The sequence below is a fragment of the Taeniopygia guttata genome, chromosome 11 (assembly GCF_048771995.1).
Source record: "Taeniopygia guttata chromosome 11, bTaeGut7.mat, whole genome shotgun sequence".
Classification (NCBI taxonomy): Eukaryota; Metazoa; Chordata; class Aves; order Passeriformes; family Estrildidae; genus Taeniopygia; species Taeniopygia guttata.
In genome coordinates this window covers 18,199,660-18,217,853 of record NC_133036.1, presented here as the reverse complement: position 1 = coordinate 18,217,853, position 18,194 = coordinate 18,199,660, and the positions used below count along the sequence as shown (strand labels likewise).

The window sequence follows — 18,194 nt, the reverse complement described above, 5'->3', positions numbered from 1 at the left end:
CAGCTGGCAGCACCCAAGGGGCTGGTGGCTTCCAGGCATGCCCCTACAGCTGGAACCTCCTTGGGAAAGGCAGTGCTCCTCCTCACCCTCATCACTGGCCACACTAGAGCTCCCTGCAGGAACATGAGTGTGGTTTTCAATGTTTTGACTGTATGTTCTTAAATAAACATTATTTCATTTCACTGAATTCAGTCTTTTGCTCTCCAGTCCTGCTGACGTGGGTGAACAGCTCCAGCGTGCGATGGGCAACGCGCATTCAGGACATATTTACAGCAGGAAAACTCTTAGCCCTGACCCTTATCATAATTGTGGGCTTCATACAGATCTTTAAAGGTACTCTGTGAGACAGCTCTAACATTGGTATGGTACTGTTGATAGGCTTGATTTTTCTCACTTACTGCAATGTTTCCTCCTTACGAGCTGACCAGGAGCTGTGCTGGGTTTTGCCAAGATGTGGGATTGCATTCTGACACAGCTGTGGAAGTATGACACAAGGGAGAAATCAGCTGTATCCCCTTAAAAAAAGTCTCTTTCCTGCCCACCTTGTAGGATTTGATAGAATAAAGGAGAGTAGCTCACAATGTTTCAAATAGTTACTTAAAATTTTTAATCTGTTGTGCATTCCTTGAATTTGAAGTGCTCTGGATGTAAAATGAATAAATAATGCTTTGACTAGGGAAGGAAGATACATGCTTCATTTCAGGCACTAGTGCAGAAATTTTCTACAAAATTCCTACAAGTCCAATTTCCTACAAAAAGTCAACTATAAGTTTAAACATAGGTGAAAAATGTCTCACTGGTTCACCAAGTTATTTGAAGGGCTAAGAGCCTTCCAATAACTTGGTGAACCAGTGAGACATTTTTCACCTATGTTTAAAAGACTTGTAATATTTTTATCATGTATATGATGAGTCATATAAACAAAGAAGAAATATGACATTTACAGAGAGCAGAAAACTGGTTTTCTCAGTGGTGCTAGTCCTACAGTCTTGACAAATCTTTCAGGCCCATAGACATTTTATTTTCACGGATATCTATTAAACAACACCGAACTCTTGTAGAAGAGAATGGCATTAAGAGCAGCTAGGAATTTGCACTGCCAAGGATCCCCCTCAGCCGGTGCAGGTTGACACAGGGTCTCATGAGTTCTGGTGAAGGGTGCCAGGAGAGCAGGAGCCCTCACCAGGACACTGTCCTGCACAAAGCACTGCAATTGCTGTGTCAGCCCATGGTGACATGAACAGCATGAAGTCTCAGTTCTAACAAAGAATAAAGAGCAAAAGCTCTTTATATAATAAAGAATAAAGAATAAAGAATAATAGAGAATAAAGATTAAAAAAGCAAAAGCTTACCTATTTTAAAGTGTGTGAGGGAGGCAGGCATGGCCTAACATCTGGCTTGCGCTCTCTATGCAGGAAACTACAAAGAGCTGACACCAAGCAATGCATTCAGATTTTGGATGACTCCATCCGTGGGGCATTTAGCATTAGCTTTCCTTCAAGGGTCCTTTGCATTCAGTGGCTGGAACTTCTTGAACTATGTAACAGAGGAGCTGGTGGATCCCCGCAGGCAAGTATCCACTTCCAGGATGCTCTCCTTGAAGTGCTGAGACACTGGAGCTGCCTGGTGGTATAACTCATTTCATAAGAGGTGCAATGGCATTCCATGTCTGTGGGACTGTTCTTCCTAAAGGAGAGTTAGGTTTAGAACAGATAGCAGGCAAGTTACAGAAACACTGAAATTAGGCATTAACTGGATCAAAGCAGCCTATAGACAAGGCAGGATCTTTATGTCACTATTCCACAGCAGAATATTAACTGTGGATGAGATACCACACAAGTATCTACAGGAAGAATCCTCTTTGTCATAAAATAGTTGAATTATCTTGGAAGCTGCTTTGCTTTTTCACTCAAAGCTCTCCCACAGACACCTGAAAGGGACAATTAGTGGTGCAGTGGAAGTGGCACTCTCAGCCCCAGCAGAGCTGTGGGCACCAGCCTGCCAAGGCATCTTACCCTGGGTCACTGCTGATCCTGGCTATGGGAAGGGCTTGGAAAGGATTTATCACAAGCAGGCTGAGAGGGCTGGAGGGAAAGGGAATTTTAGTTCAGCAAAGCTCAAATGTTTCAACATTTCTGAGCTAATGAAGTGGAATGGCAAATGTCAAGAGCAGCTCTTGGAGCATTAGTTACTTCTGGGCATCCAGTGCACACTGCAATGAAACAGGAAGAAATGTGAGCTATTAGAGCTTGGATGGGAATTAATTAAAGCTACTTCTTATGAGCATCTCTGCACACCAGTGAGGGGCAAAGTGTGTGTCCAGAGATCTTGGCAGGAGTAAAGAAAATGTGGTAATGTACTTCCTTATTAAGCAAAAATATTTTAATGGACCACCATGACTTCAAAGCTCAATAGTAAAAAATGTATTACTTAAATAAAGTAAATATGGCCTTAGTTGAGAAATAAAGAGAGAATGGAGCAAATGGCCTTTCCCTTTTTTTTAATTATTGTTGCAGCCTTAGTGGAGAAATTAAAGTATTTTAAAAATTGGATAACCAAAACCACTTCCTACTTTTACTAAATCTATTAAAATTCACAAGGTTAAACATGCTTTCTTAAACCTTTTTTCCCAAGTCTGACACACAGAGAAAAATGCATTATGTTAGATACAGAACAGTTCAGGTGTCCACCTCTAGGAAGGTCTCTGGGTTGGAGATCAAGTTCATCTCTACTACTGCAAACTGTATGACCAGACCAGGTTTGGGGTACACAACAGGCCAGGGCAGCAGGTGAACAACAGGATCCCCTTCCTTTTCAGAGCAGGTGAAGGTAAAGCAAAGCAAGACATTTTATTCCACCACCATTGCCTGTACCCAGGGCTTTTGGGAAATGGATGTTTCACTTTTCAGTAACAGTCTGTCCCAATCCCAGTCAAGACCCCAAAGGGAGCTCACGGTTTCTGTGTCCCCTGGAGCTCCCTGCAGACACAACATTCCATTTTAGCCTTCTCTAAGCTGCAGTGGGTCAGAGAGCTGCTGGAAGCTCTGCTTCCCTCCAGAGAACAGCCAAGGAACCCACCCAGCTGGGTGCCCACCCCCGGGCCCTACACAGTTGTCGTGCTCTTGCTGTGCATGATTGTAATTTCTTATCTACCCTCCTAATTCTTTTATTAGGAACCTACCTCGTGCCATATTCATATCCATCCCATTGGTGACATTTGTGTATACGTTCACCAACATTGCATATTTCACTGCCATGTCTCCCCAAGAGCTCTTGTCCTCCAACGCTGTGGCTGTAGTAAGTAAAGCATTCCCTGCATGTACCAACACACTTTGATTTCAGTGCTGTGCTTTGCAGTGTATTTCAGTTTCTCTGCCTTCTGTTGCTTTAGACATTTGGTGAAAAGTTACTGGGCTATTTTTCCTGGGTTATGCCAGTCTCAGTGGCCCTATCTACATTTGGAGGAATAAATGGATACCTTTTTACCTCATCAAGGTTAGATGGAGTACAATTTTATGAACATTATCTAATTTGGGGAGGGGCTGTTTTAATTGCATTTGCTAGAGAAATGCTAGCTAGACATCTTGGATGTTTTTTGTTGGGTGTGTTGGATACAATCAGTTATGAATTATTCCATTTCAAATCAGCAAATGTAATATTGAATCATGAAATTTCTTGCAAATTAATCCTCATGAGTTATTGAAAGTGTTTGCAGATATGGAATAATTCACAGTAAAAGCCAAACACAGCTTTAGCATGGAACCAAAATAATTTTATATCACTAAAGTTCCAGTAGCTCACATCTAAACTATGCTTTGCTCAAGGAGGAGTTTTAGGGCCTGGTGCTGTACTCAGTTACAGGCAATTTGATGCTGGAAAACCACCTTTCAAGCAAGATGCTTTGCATGCATACTGCTGATAGCTGGCCCAGAATCTGTGAAGTCTGTAAGATTGTAATCAATAAAGTCTGTTTATAATAACTGACCTGTCTGAATTTAATTAAGAAATTATGAAGTTTTTTGAGGAAACAGCTGAAGTACCATGGGAAAATTATCCCAACCTTTTCATGGGTATGATGAAATGTAGCAAAACTGAGTGCATATGTAGCAGGCTATACACTTAAAAGTGAAAAGCTAAGGCATGTTAAACCTTATCCAAACCCCTTTTGCCGCTGTAAATACCCACACAGCCTTCAGAGTATTCATCCCTCACTGGTAAAGAGACAATGCTGGCCAGCAGATAGCCCTTGGAGGTATTTTGGCATCTCAGAGCAGGTGTGTTCCCAGGTGACATTAGCTGTTCAAGGCCTTGAACACTGCAGGGTTTAGTTTAAATGCCTTTCCCCAGGGGACACAGTCACTAGTTGTCTCTGCAGCTGCAGCCACAGCTCCTTCCCATGAGAAGACCAGAGCAGGTGGTTGAGATAAGAGGTGTTACATGACTAGGGACTGGAGGCTGTTGCTCACCCAGTGGATTCATCATTACCCTTCTTATTTCCAGGTTGTGTTTCTCTGGTGCTCGGGAAGGCCACTTGCCAAGTTTGCTGGCCATGATCCACGTCAAGAACTGCACTCCCATCCCTGCCCTTCTCATCTGTGTAAGTGACTGTCCCTGCTTTTAGAAACACTAAACCACGGAGAGCCAAGCTGGAAAACCCTTGAGAGGTGGTTTTACCCCAGAAGAGGAACAGGGATGGCAGCTGGTAGGTGCCAGCTGAGCAGCTCTATCTGCCCCAGAGAGAAGCAGCCTTCAGCCTCGGAAATGATTCCTCCTCCTCCCAGTCCCCTTGGCACCTGAGGGGTTTCCCTCATAACCCGAGTTGTGGTGTAAGTCATTAACTCTTGTCCTGCAGCAAGAGACAGGGACTGGCTTTTGAAGCAGAGATATGTTGTTTAAGAAAAGACAAGTTCCTTAGACCTGCTTCCCACGAGCATTTGGAAACCTCCATGGAAACCTCACTAATCCCACTCCAGCAAGGCTGCTTTAGGCCCTGCCACCACGGCCAGAGATATGGTGGGTCCCAGGGAAAGGACAAAGTGAGCCTAAAATTACTTTCAACAACCAAGACACCTTGTGAGCAACAGCCAGGCAGTTCTCTGAGGCCCACAGGCTAAAAAATTAAGTAGGGACAATGATTCCACAGTGAGGCACATCAGTCAGGTCACCTGCAGAGCCCAGACAGAAGGGGCCAGCTGTTGGGAGTGCTGGGGAACCAGTTCCTGCTGTGCTCCCACGGGAAAAAGATTCCCCTCACTTTCAGACAGTATCAATTTCCACACCACTAATGACTTAGGGAAGTTATTATTTGAAGAAAAGAGCTTTGTATGCTTTTATTGATAGTGCAGCTGGAATGTGTGAAGGGTTTTACAGCGGCATAGAGGATGACAAGGAGGAAAATGATTTGTGCTGCTGCTGTCCATGGCCACAGGGCCCAAGGGAAGGAATTCCCCAAAGGGCATTTGCTTGAGATCTTGGCTGCATCAATGGCTGCCAACTGCAGATTTGCCACTAATATCAAAACTCGAGGGTTTGACCCCAGATGCACTACAAAGGTGCATGTTTACATGTCTCCTGGCTCTAACAGCATTTCTGGCACAATACACCCATATAAAATTTCACCAAATAAGTTTTTTTTCCACCATAAAAGCTCATTCTGCTTTTATGACAAAATATGCATTTTGTTGAGGTTTTTGGCATTCCTGGGGCTTAGTGCCCCATCACAAACATCTTGTGTATTGCCCATTGAAGGTTTGGGGTAAACTACCCTGAGCAGTCACCATGGGATGGGATCCTGTGTTCTGCAGGGGTAGAACTCCTTTGTCCTTAACCATCCATCAGCTGAAAGAACAGCTGAGTGTCAGAGGCTCTGTGGAACAGCCCCAGCAAGAGCAGGCTGCCTGTCCAGCTGGCTGATCCATGCCATGCCATCCCCCTTGAATCACAGTGCAAATCACAGAACCAGCATGGCATATTACATCATCATTTGAAGGTGTTTTAATGCAGCTCAGTGCACATCAAGTGCTGCTAGGAAATAGTTGTTTCTTAACAAATAGAAAGATACTAATAGTACAGTGTAGGCAGCTACAACAGCAAACAGGGCCACACTTTAGGCAAACCTAACTAATACATCAGGTTCCTTGTCTCTTCACACTTAGCTCTCTGCAAGGAGAGGAGTTTGTTTGTACATCAAGAATGGCTGTTGCAACATTACCAGTGAGAACTTCATTTTTACTCCCAAAAATCAAGGGGCCAAGCTAAATGTAAAATTTGGACTGCAGGCTTTTTGCAGGATGGTGGGGAGTGGCCATGGCCATCTGGAGGGCAGCACCCCCTCTTCAGCCCCAGCCCCTGGGGGTGGCACCTGCCCTGTGAGTGGATATGGATATGTTATATGGCAGAAACACGAGATGCTGCCCAATTTTAAATCCATTTTGCGGTGAGACAGTTCAAAGTGTTGAAATCCCCCTGCCAAGCCTGCAAGGCTTTGAATAAGGGAATAGAGGGACCAGCAGAGTTTGGCCGTGGTGGTGCTTAATTCCTGGTGCTGGAGGTCCAGAAACCTTCCCTCCTGGGAGGAATTTACTATCAAAAGAGTTAATTAAGGAAAAAGGGACAGAAGCACAAAGGGAGCCTGGATCAACACAACCCAAAATCTTGAGCAATCTCTGGAGGAATTTGGATATTTAGTTTCCCTCAGGCTCTGGGCTCCAGCAGACAGTGTTTGCTGGACTGGTGTTTGTGCAGATGAGTGCTCAGTCCCTGTGGTACCAAAGAGTGGGAGAGGGGCTTGAGGAGCAGTGCCCTGGCCCCAAGTCAGCTGTCCTGGGTCTATAGTATTGATGTCTTTATGCTGGTCCTAAAATCACAAGCTAGCCACAGGTGCTAAGAAGGAGTTACCTTTATAAGGGTCCTTAGGTGCACAACTCGCTTGGTGGAGAGCAACAAAGATGCACACGTGACATAAAGTGCAAACAATTTCTGTGTGTTCAGCAAATTTGCATAACTGACAAGAATCCCCAATTAGAGGCATAAATGATGAGGTAATTCCCCCTCAATTCAACCCTTTCTGAATTCCCACCCCACCCTCCAATTAGATAGGACTTAAACTTTATTAATGAAAATGTGTCAACCTTGGCTTCCCAGATAATCTAAACTTCCCAGGTAATCTAATAAATTACCCATGGGGGAATTTATTTGGTCTTTCTATCTATTAGAATAGGTAAAAAGCTAGCTATGAATACTATAATAGGCCACAGCACTACAAATGTATATGCACAGAATATAGAGAGAATATAAAAGCGAAAAATGTGAAAATCAATTCCCTATCAGTATTAGGCAGACACGGAGTTCCAAAAAGCAAACAAAAACATGGAAATGTCCACCATCCATCTGCCAGTTTCCAAACATTAGTAACACTCATAAAATTCATGATGCTGATCAGCTGTGACATGAGGCAGCAGGAGGAAGGGCAAACCTCTAATTCTTTATAAAATACAGAGCACCTGCAACAACACAGTGCCTGAAACAAAACATGTTAAGTGTAAGAAACCCTTTCACCTGGAATCCTCACCACAGGGTTCAATAGCTTTTTTTAATTTTATTTTATTTTTAAATTTTTTTTAAATTTTTTAGGTTTTTTTTATTTTTTAAATTTTTTTTATTTCACAGAGAAAGGTGGAGTGGGAGCTTTTCCAGCCTTCCCAGCCCTGCCTGCTTAGTCATGGGCAGCAGAGACACCTTTTCCAGCACCCCAGGGTATTTTTAAACCAACCCTGTAGACTCTGCCTTCAGCATGCCCCAGATCACCCTAAATACCCATTTAGCCCCAGCCCTGGTGGCACAGCTCTGGAATAAGGAACAGAGCCACAGGAAGCAGCACACGCCCAGCAGGTGCCATAAACAAGGGGATTTTTAATACTTTAATGGGATTTGTGCTTGGTTTTGTTGGTTTAAAGCCACCTTTTCTAGTAATGGCTGAAGAAGGCTGTGCTCCTCTCTTTGCAGTGTTTGGCCACCCTTATCATCATGCTTGTTGGAGACACATACACGCTGATCAACTACGTGTCCTTCATTAACTACCTCTGCTACGGAGTGACAATTATAGGCCTGATTGTTTTACGCTGGAAGAAACCCAAAATCTTCAGACCTATCAAGGTGACACTGCTAAAGCTAAATTTCTTGCAATAGGGTGGGGTGGGAACACCTCCCAGAGCATGTCCCAAAGTGCCATTAGTGTAAAAGAAGGACACACAGGCAGATGTCCTGTTGGGATGGGCAGAGAGGAGAGTGGTGGAGGGAAGGGGGACACTGGGGGACATCTGCAGTGCCTGCAGCCCACCACAGCCACTCACCACTGCTGCTGCTCTGCACAGCTGTGCTCTGCTCTGCTCTCTCCTGCTAGGTGAACCTCCTCATCCCCATCACCTACCTGGCGTTTTGGGCATTTCTGCTGGTCTTCAGCTTGTACTCGGAGCCGGTCGTCTGTGGGGTTGGACTAATTATCATTTTAACCGGAGTGCCAGTGTTTTTCCTTGGAGTCTACTGGAGAAATAAACCAAAGTGTGTAAATAGGCTAATAGGTAAGCCAGCACCGTGTGCCTCCCTGCCCTCCCTGCTTAAACTCTGACACACTGGCACCAGAACAGCCAGGAAGGTGCTGTAGGAGGCTGGCCACCACTCTCAGCCACGGGCAGCCCCTGGGCACACAGTGGCCAGGCACTGCTTTGCTTTGGGCAGATATTTTGCACACTCCTCTCACACCTCTGTGCCCATCCACTTGGCTTGCTGACAGCAGCCTGTCCCAGCAAATACACAGGGGTGACACTTTATACACACTGAGACTAAATGAGCAATCACAAAGAGACTGAGGGGTTTGTGTGACCTTTGCCATGCCTCCTTACACTGTGCACCAAGCCCTGTGTGACATGATGAACTATCTCATACTCAAATGTTCAGCATAAAGACTTACATTGCCCCTCATATAAAATTAAACAGCAAATAGTCTTCTATGATTTGGTTGTGCTTGATTTTTAATCACTTTGCTGCAAGGTGAGGACTTTCAAACAAGCACACTGCAGCCCTCTGCTCTCACTGGAGGGTTTTTGTCAGCTGCACTCCGTGGCAGCAGCTCCCCAGGGCCAGTGGTCACTGCAGCTGGGCTGACACAGGAGGGCTGGCAGCCATCCCATCCCATCCCCATCCCCATCCCAATCCTATCCCCATCCCAATCCTATCCCCATCCCCATCCCCATCCCCATCCCCATCCCCATCCCCATCCCATCAGCCTGCTATGGGCAGCACTAGCAGCTCTGAAGGGCTGAGGAAAGGTGTCTCTAAATCTGTCCCATCTTTAGGTGTCCCTAAAGCTGTCCCATCTCCATGTGCCCCTGCTCAGGAGCACTCTGCTGGCCGAGCTGGAGGCAGGAGGGTTGGAGGGGGCAGTCAGAGGGGCAGCAGGGCTGTGCCACCTCCTGCCCACCCGGCATTGCTCCAGCACCACACATTTGTTAGCAGAGCTCAGTCCCCCCAGGAATCACCCACTAACGCTGCTGATTTGCTCCTTGCAGAGTCCCTGACGTGCTGGGGGCAGAAGCTGTGTTTTGTGGTGTACCCTCAGTGTGGAAGTGCTGAGGAGGAGGCCCCCTCAGCCCACTCCTGGCAGCTGATGAGTGAGACAGCACTGAGGAAATAACAACAGCGTGGCCTTTGAGGCTGAAGTGGCTTCTTGTTTACATGCTGATTTTTGAAAAAAGTTTTTCTGGAAAAAAAATTTGGTTTAGAGCACCAATAGTGAAGCTCATAAAATGAGCTACATCCTTTATGGTCTCTGTAGCTTTTAGTTATTCCCTAAGAAAAAAAAAAAAAAGGAAAAAAAAAAAAGAAAATAAATACATTGTAAAATAAGGAGCTGGTTGTGGTTTTTTTTGTTTTGTTTTGTTGTGGTTTTTTTTTTTTTCCTGGCAGTGTCCTTGCTCAGCAGGGGAAAGCAGCACAGACACAGCTCTGGAATACTGATTTTAGTCACCATGAGGGTCCACCAGAGACACACAAATTTAGGCATTTCAAAACTAGGGCAGTTCTCAACACAAAATCCAAGTACTGAAATCAAGAGAAAGCAAGGAGACCTCTTGCTGTCCCTGGGTGGGGTGAATGCCCACGAAGGCACACCCCAAAGCATCACCCCTCCACATACCTGGAGGAGCACAGCATCCCCAGCCCAGCTCTGCACCGAGCACGGGCCACAGAGTAAAAGCCACAGCACCAGCAACCACCTGAACCACTCCAGCACCATTCTGTGAGAGAGAAAAGGATACAGAAGTAGTGATCTAAATCTCTAGTATCTCAGCTTTGTAGTGATCTAAATCTCAAGTGTCTCAGTTTTCTAGTGATCTAAATATCAAGTGTCTCAGTTTTGTAGCGATCTCAATCTCAAGTGTCTCAGTTTTGCAGTGATTTAAATCTCAAATATCTCAGTTTTTCAATGATCTAAATTTCAAGTATCTCAGTTTTGCGGTGATCTAAATCTCAAGTCTCTCGGTTTTGTAGAGATCTAAATCTCATTTCTAGTGATCTAAATTTCAAGTATCTCAGTTTTGTAGAGATCTAAATCTCAAGTGCCTCAGTTTTGTAGAGATCTAAATCTCATTTTTAGTGATCTAAATTTCAAGTGTCTCAGTTTTCTAGAGATCTAAATCTCAAGTGTCTCAGTTTTGCAGTGATCTAAATCTTAAGTGTCTCAGTTTTGTAGAGGTCTAAATCTCATTTCTAGTGATCTAAATTTCAAATGTCTCAGTTTTGTAGAAATCTAAATCTCAAGTGTCTCAGTTTTGCAGTGATCTAAATCTCAAGTGTCTCAGTTTTGTAGAGATATAAATCTCATTTCTAGTGATCTAAATTTCAAGTGTCTCAGTTTTCTAGTGATCTAAATATCAAGTGTCTCAGTTTTGTAGAGATCTAAATCTCAAGTGTCTCAGTTTTGCAGTGATCTAAATCTCAAGTCTCTCGGTTTTGTAGAGATCTAAATCTCATTTCTAGCGGTCTGAATCTCGGGTGGCTCAGTTCTGAAGCAGTGCTGCAGAGGTGCAGGGGTTCCTGCAGCAGCCAGGACTCCTGCATGGGGCTCAGCTGGGAGGATGCAGACACGGGAGGTTTGCAGCAGGCTCACAGTGCAGCTCAGGAAAGGACCCTGATGCTCCTCCTGTCTCTTGACGTGTCAGGTGGTGTCACATTGCTCCAGAGACCAGTTCCCCTTTTCAGCTGTGCTCAACCAAGTAACCAGCCATAACCACTCACACATCAGATGCTCCTTTTTTACCTCGTGCATCACTAGGAAAAAAAACCAATCTCGTCCATACACTTAATTAATATATAGAGATTTGCTGCTGTAGCAATATGGCCACTTTCACACCAGGGAATCTTCTGAAAATGCAAAATATGAGAACAGCTCTGAGCTACTATTCTTTCACAGTATTTGAAACTAAAACCTATCACATTCAGTAGCCTTGGTAACAGCCATCTGAATGTAATTTTTAAAGTATCTTTCCATGGCCCTGGCACAAAAATTATGGATTCATTATCTCAGTTAATTATTCAGAAATACTTTTGTAGTATAATAATAATATCTATATATTAAAATTCTATTAATCTCCATCTTTCAGATGATAGATACTGAAAGAAACACAGCTTACATTCTTTTTGTATAAAGCTGTAAACTGTAAGAGATTAAAATACATATTTAGCTAGGAAAAAAGGTGTGGTTTTGTGTGTATATATGCACACATGTAAAGAAAGAGTCCACATTTTAAATAATAGAATGAATATATAGTTTGATAATGGAAATCATAAATATTCAGCTTGCTTTATAAAAAATATTCAGAGCAGACGTCCCTGTGGCTAAGCAGCACCTGAACCTTTGACTAATGTCAGAGGCTCTCATGCTTAAGTCTCCTTTTCCATAGCTCAAAATCCACTTTCTGAGGTATAACTTCCAACAGATTAATTCTTTCAATACCTTTACTAGCTCATGGGAAAACTCAATGTATTACAGCATCAGAAATACTGATTGCTTTCAGAACTGCTAAGTTTTGGCATGGCTTTATTTTTGTTTGTTTAAACAATTAAGGTATGGAAATCAGCCAGCAAGGAAACTGCAGCTCTTGAGACAAGTCTGTATGGTAATGAGAAAAGTAGTAATAATAGTAAAGCACTAATGCTGCAACAGCTACCAAGGCTTTTCTTGGCTGTTATATGAGGAAATCAAAAGCAAAATGAAAGAACAAATCCCTCAACAAATTGTTAATTGAGTTTGGCTCAAGTTTTCCCTGGTTATACTGACATGCTTTAGAAGTAACAACACTTGGCCTTAAATCAGGAGGCTTAATTTAGAACAGGATGATTTACTAGACCTCAAAATCCCCAAAAAGTGTTCCACGGTGTTTCATTTTTAGGAACAGCTTCATCTCTGCTCCCAGCATCACACACATTAAAGGCTTTGCAAAGGTTAGTGCCTAATGTATAGAATTTCTAACCATAGAAATCAATGTACAGAATTAGAAATAGAAATTCATATGCTAAATGAAATTTAGCAGCACACTCAATCCATATAAGAGAGATATTTCCTAAAGACAAAGCAGCTAGCCCCAAAGGAGACATAATTACTAGTATTTTAAAGCCCACTGAACAAAAAGCCTTGAAACAGCTGACACTGTCAGCATGGTGAGAGTACTGTGATACTTGCTACAGAAAGGCAAGCTGTTTCCAACAGAAAGGAGTTTAAATAAAGCTTGAACAGCAATGCAATACTATATAAGCCTATATATTATGTTTTATTATATTTATGTAGCATAAAATACTAGGGGCTGTAATGCAGAAAATACTCTGGGGAAAATCACCTGTAAGTCAGCCTAAGGTAAAGTCAGTAAAAAATGGATTGGATTATTCTTACCTGATTTATCACAGGATTGAAAACAGTGGCAATAGATATGTCATCAGTGTGCTACATGCTTTGCAAGACAGAAGTGGAGAAGATAAAATTCCAGGAGCTGTTGGGTAGCACAGGGAGAATGAGGCAGAGCTACTTCTGCTGGCTTGGCCACCGTCAAGCGTCTTCAAAAACTTGATAAAGGAATTTGTTGACTTCCATTCACATTAGTACATAAACCAGAAAAGTTTGATCTCAGGAGGATCAAGGGATGAGACTCACAGAATCACAGAATATTCTGAGTTGGGACCCACCAGGAACACCTTTGAAGAAACAGGCCCACATGGGGATTGAACCTCGCTGTTTGAGTTCAGAGCTGAAGGACAGACGAGTCCCTGAGCATTAAATAACACACCTGACCTGGGAGCATCTTTACAAAACACGTACCAGAAACATGCAGACAAGGTTCACTAGCCCCAGCCCATCAGCCCTGACAGCACAAACCCTGATGAGCTGCCAGCCCCAGGACAGGACAGTGGCCCCAGGACAGGACAGTGGCCCCAGGACAGGACAGTGGCCCCAGGGGAGGCACCTTTGCTGGAGAGGTGCTGTGGTGGGCTGGGGGACCCAGGACAGAGCCACTGCCACTGCCCAGCTCCAAACAACCTCATGCTGTGACAGAAACGTGCTGAAGAGCTGAAGTTAAACAAAATAACTCATCTTCAAAGGAAAGGCAGCAAATGAACAACCAACCAGCCTCCAACAGGCATGCTGTCCCACACTTCATATTTGGAGGCCTTTGTTCTAGGTGTTTCTCATGTTTCACTTACTGTTAAACATTGGAAAAAAATAATTTGGTTTCCAGCCCCTTTGTACCAAGAAACAAATCTGAAATTGCCGCAGTTATTCACCTGCTGAGGAGTTCTATGAGAAAGAAAAATGAAGGGTAAACTTTGCTTAGAATTTGTCTTTTCCTAAAGCTTTAAAGTTCAGAGAGCTGTGTGCTGTCTCCACTTCCAGCTGTGAGTACAGGCAAACCAAACTCTGGATTTCAAACCTCCTGTCTTTGGTCCTTGACACCTCTCACCAGTGCTCTACCTCCAGTGAGAAACTTCTGCACTTGGAAAATGGAAAAGGAAAATCCAAGATTAGAAAGTGAGTAAGAAGATGCTGAGAGGCCAAAACCAAATTTGCCTTAAAGTCCTACAGTAAGACACAGGGATAGAAAGGAGGGAGATCCAGAGGGCATCATAAAGCAGGGAACACATAGAATGAAAGGGAATAAAATGTAAACCTCAGCCTCACCTCAGCCTCAGTAACCATTTAACCCCTGCAGCCACGAACACAAGAGCCAGCAGCATCTGAAGAGAGAAGAAGAGCTCACTGGGCTGTTTGCTGGGGTGACAGACTGACAAAGGACAGGACACGAGGTGTGCTGCCTGCAAGGCTCAGCTTCAGCTATTTGTACTGGATTTAAACCCTAGCACTTGCCTGGGAGACTAAAACTCAACTTCTAACCAAATCCAAAAATCTTTAATAAGCAAAATCAGTTTTTCCTCTCAGAGAAAGGTCTGATTGAAAAGTACCAAATTCCCTCCAGGCTTCTCAAGTGTGTGCCCCTTGGTTTGTTTAAGTCCTATCTATTGTACTGCACAGGCTGTCAAAATACCTGCTAACACTCAGGTACCATTTACGACTCTGCTTCCATCTCATGGGTTATTCTCATTTCAGCCTCACATCAGGGTATGATGGTATGGCTTGAACCATTAATGCTTCTGCCAGTGTAGCTGAATGAGCATTTCATGGCAAAACAAAACCAAAACAAAGCAAAGTCCTGCTAGGCTGGGTCCTTCCCTCCTTCATGGCTACAGATAAATCTGGGATCATCATGAAGTCCGTCCAATTCTCTTCAGTACAGACAAAGACTTCCAAGTCTGCAAAACACAGTCAACACAAAATAACTCAGCCTTCACCTCCTTCTGAAAAAAAGCAGGACAGAGCCACCAGTAGCTCAAAGATATGGGGAAAGAGAAGCATCAGCAAAACAAGCATTGGCCTCAGAAAAGGAGAGGCTGTGCTTCAGAAATAGTTTTTTTATGCACCCTAATAGTCCAGTACACTTCAGGGCTTCTTTTGGTTTTAAGTTGGGATGTATGCATACATACATACCAAAGGCAGCTGTGTACAACAGTGAATTTCCTACAACCAAGATGTCACATGCATTATTTAAAAAGTGATATCCCTTCGACCAGCTTCAGCTACAGAAAAAGCAGACGATAAAAAAAACCCAGAAAAACAAAACCAAACCAAGCCAAACTATGCCCTCCCCCAGCAAATTCATGTCTACACATGGAGTCATGGGTTGACACGTAAGAGTCTGAGTCAAACTAAGATTGTGGGTGTAGAGTTTAGGAATCCTCAAGTTTAGGTGTTAAGAGTGACACTCAAAAACCCACTGGCTCTGGGCACGTCAAATGTTATTAAAAATGAAGAGGTCCAAAGCAAGGCAAAGCACAATGATGCCCAGCATCTTTCTTGCTTAGTATCTTGCTCAGTCCAGGAAGCAGCAGTAGACACTGACAAACATGATGCCACACCTGAATCATATGCCTGCACACACTGTGGTAAAATGTTGTAACTAAAGTAATATCTACAACCCAAATTAAAAACTAACAAAAAAGCCAAAAAGCAGAGAACTGAAATAGAGAACAAGTGTGCTTAAGGGATGTTGCAGAGTAATACACAAGCTGACAGGTACCAGAATTTTTAACAGAAATATTCCCAGCTTTAGCAGCAGTAGAGAAAATATTAAGGGAATCACTCTTCCCCTTTATGCTCCCTTTATTCCCCTTTATGCTACATAAATATAATAACACATAATATATAGGCTTATATGGTATTGCATTGCTGTTCAAGCTTTATTTAAACTCCTTTCTGTTGGAAACAGCTTGCCTTTCTGTAGCAAGTATCACAGTACTCTCAACATGCTGACAGTGTCAGCTGTTTCAAGGCTTTTTGTTCAGTGGGCTTTAAAATACTAGTAATTATGTCTCCTTTGGACTTTTTTTTTAAGTTTTAAAAAGTAAAATCTCAGTAAAATTTCCACTGAGTTACCAAATTAATCAATACACAAAATATGTATGATACATGTATGAAATAATGTGAAGTTACACATCTTAGCTGTTCAAGGTTGCTCCTAAAATCCAGCAGTACTCTGAAGTACATATTTCAATTTTATGAGCCTTATGATGGTGATGGTTTAAGGCATGGCATGATCAGCATTATTTTATTATAGAAATATTTTTCTGTAACAGAAATAAATACACACGTATTTCTAAGGTCCTTCATATCTACACAATATAAACTTTTAATTTTTATCCTAACTATACTAAACTACCTTACATATAAAATTACCCTCAGACAACAACCAAAAAAAAAAAAAAAGAAAAAAAAAAAAAGAAAAGAAAAAATAAAGACACTAAGACTTGTAGCCTTTGATGGAAACAACTACTACTCTAGCAGTGCAATGACTACAGTATATGGCCTTGCAAAAGTGGAATGAATGTACCCAAAATGTTTACAAATGCTAGGAAAGCAAAATCTCTTTCAAAACTACATTTTCTTTCATGAAATGAGTTCTGATCACAGAAGAACCTGGAAAAAAATTACTGAGAAGTATTTATTTAATGCAACTACAACTCTTGTTATGCATTTTGCCACAAGCCCTTCCTGGTATTAATGCCCTTAAGAATTTGAATCTTCTAACTCTGGAATGCACAGTATGAAACCAATTTGCAATAGAAGAGGAAAAAAGAAATCACTTCTATTTAATCTTTCCGTATTACATTTTAGTAGGCCAAAGTCCTATTCCTTGTTTTTTTCAAGGCACTCCCCCAGAGAGAGTCCTAATGAAAGATCCAGGGCAAAATATAGCCCATTTAAAGGAAAAAATCTTTGACACTTCCGTGTAAACTGCTCACTGCAGAAGTCTGTTTGCCTATACAGCCAGGAAAGTCCAGTGAGCAGCAGAACTCAGGCCCACAGATGCCAAATTTCAGAAGTTCATTTAATAACTCTGGACAACTTGAATTCCTACAACAAGAAGATTTTGGAGCACTTGGATGTTTACAGAGCAACAGCATCAACTTCCTGGTTGATGCATTTATAAAGCATTTTTGTGTGTCACTGGTCACGGGGGAATTGAAGCAGAGCTCTTGTTAGAGTAGGGAGAGCCTGGGCACAACCCCAGCCATCACAACAGGACCAAGCCATCACACAGCAGAGTTCTGTCATTCTGCAGGGACTCCTTCTTACAGGTAAATAACTTGCTTACTTTCAATTACACTCTAAAAACCAAAAATGCACCACTTTACATTTAAGTGTGTACAATCTACACAGGGTCAGCTTTAAAAATGGCACTGATGTATTTCAGTTCTTCATAGAAAAAAAAAACCAAAAATAAAAAAACAAAATAACGCTCTGTAAAAATAAAAGATAAATAAAAACCACTGGTTTATACATCTGCACTTAGGTAGCAGATTTAAAAGCAAACATGTGAGACAGATTTTATTTTAAAAAAATCCAGAAGTCTGATCCTGACCAAGTGCTCAGTGCTTCCCAGCACAGCTCCAAGGAGCTGTAAAGCCTCAGTGTCCTTCAGGCACACTCACAGTGGTACCAGCATACTCAAACAGTCCCTGGAAACACAAGCAGGAGAGGACACAGGGTAGAGAAGGAAGAAACAATTCTGCAACACTCCCAACATCATCATGAAGAAAATGCAACATATGACAAAGCAAAAAGAAATATTGCTGCAATTAAAACTCAGTGCACTCCACTTATACTGAACACTCCCACACTCTCAGTACTAAGCTTTAGTAGCTAAGACACCTGGTTTCATTCTGGGGATTCCATACAGAAATTTTGGACTTAGTGGATGCTTTAAGGTACATATGGCCATCAAAACATTTCTGAAGGGAGCAAAAGAAGTGAGCAGTTTCTACAAAAGAGGAAGCTATAAGGGATTTTAATTCCGCCTAAGCATGTTTCATTAAGTTCTCTAGTTCAGTAAGACCACTGAAAGGCAAAGAAACACTGACAGCAAAGTGAGTAAAAGCACAAAAGAAATACCAGAGAATGGAGATGCCTCTGAACTGCAGTGACACATTCCTGTTCTACTCCTAACACCACATACTGGCCTACTTCTGCCCCACTGCAGTTTCAGGAATAACAATGGTGACATACACTTGTCCCATTTAGCCTTGTACTGCACTCA

At 42.7% G+C, this 18,194-nt stretch overlaps 1 protein-coding gene across 2 annotated transcripts in view; it reads left to right on the top strand.

Annotated features, from left to right (window-relative positions):
- SLC7A10 (solute carrier family 7 member 10) overlaps positions 1-9,884 on the top strand; it is a 40,147-nt gene extending 30,263 nt beyond the window's left edge. Inside the window, exons 4-11 of one of the 2 annotated variants that reach the window (XM_002188293.5) lie at positions 208-333; positions 1,416-1,569; positions 3,174-3,297; positions 3,392-3,495; positions 4,501-4,597; positions 8,005-8,154; positions 8,402-8,579; positions 9,567-9,884. In XM_002188293.5, the coding sequence (XP_002188329.2) occupies positions 208-333; positions 1,416-1,569; positions 3,174-3,297; positions 3,392-3,495; positions 4,501-4,597; positions 8,005-8,154; positions 8,402-8,579; positions 9,567-9,691 (1,058 nt within the window). In that variant the 3' untranslated portion in view covers positions 9,692-9,884. The remainder of the gene's footprint in view (positions 1-207; positions 334-1,415; positions 1,570-3,173; positions 3,298-3,391; positions 3,496-4,500; positions 4,598-8,004; positions 8,155-8,401; positions 8,580-9,566) is intronic. The other variant, XM_072934283.1, reaches the window with a different exon arrangement.
- Positions 9,885-18,194: the final 8,310 nt, after the last annotated feature.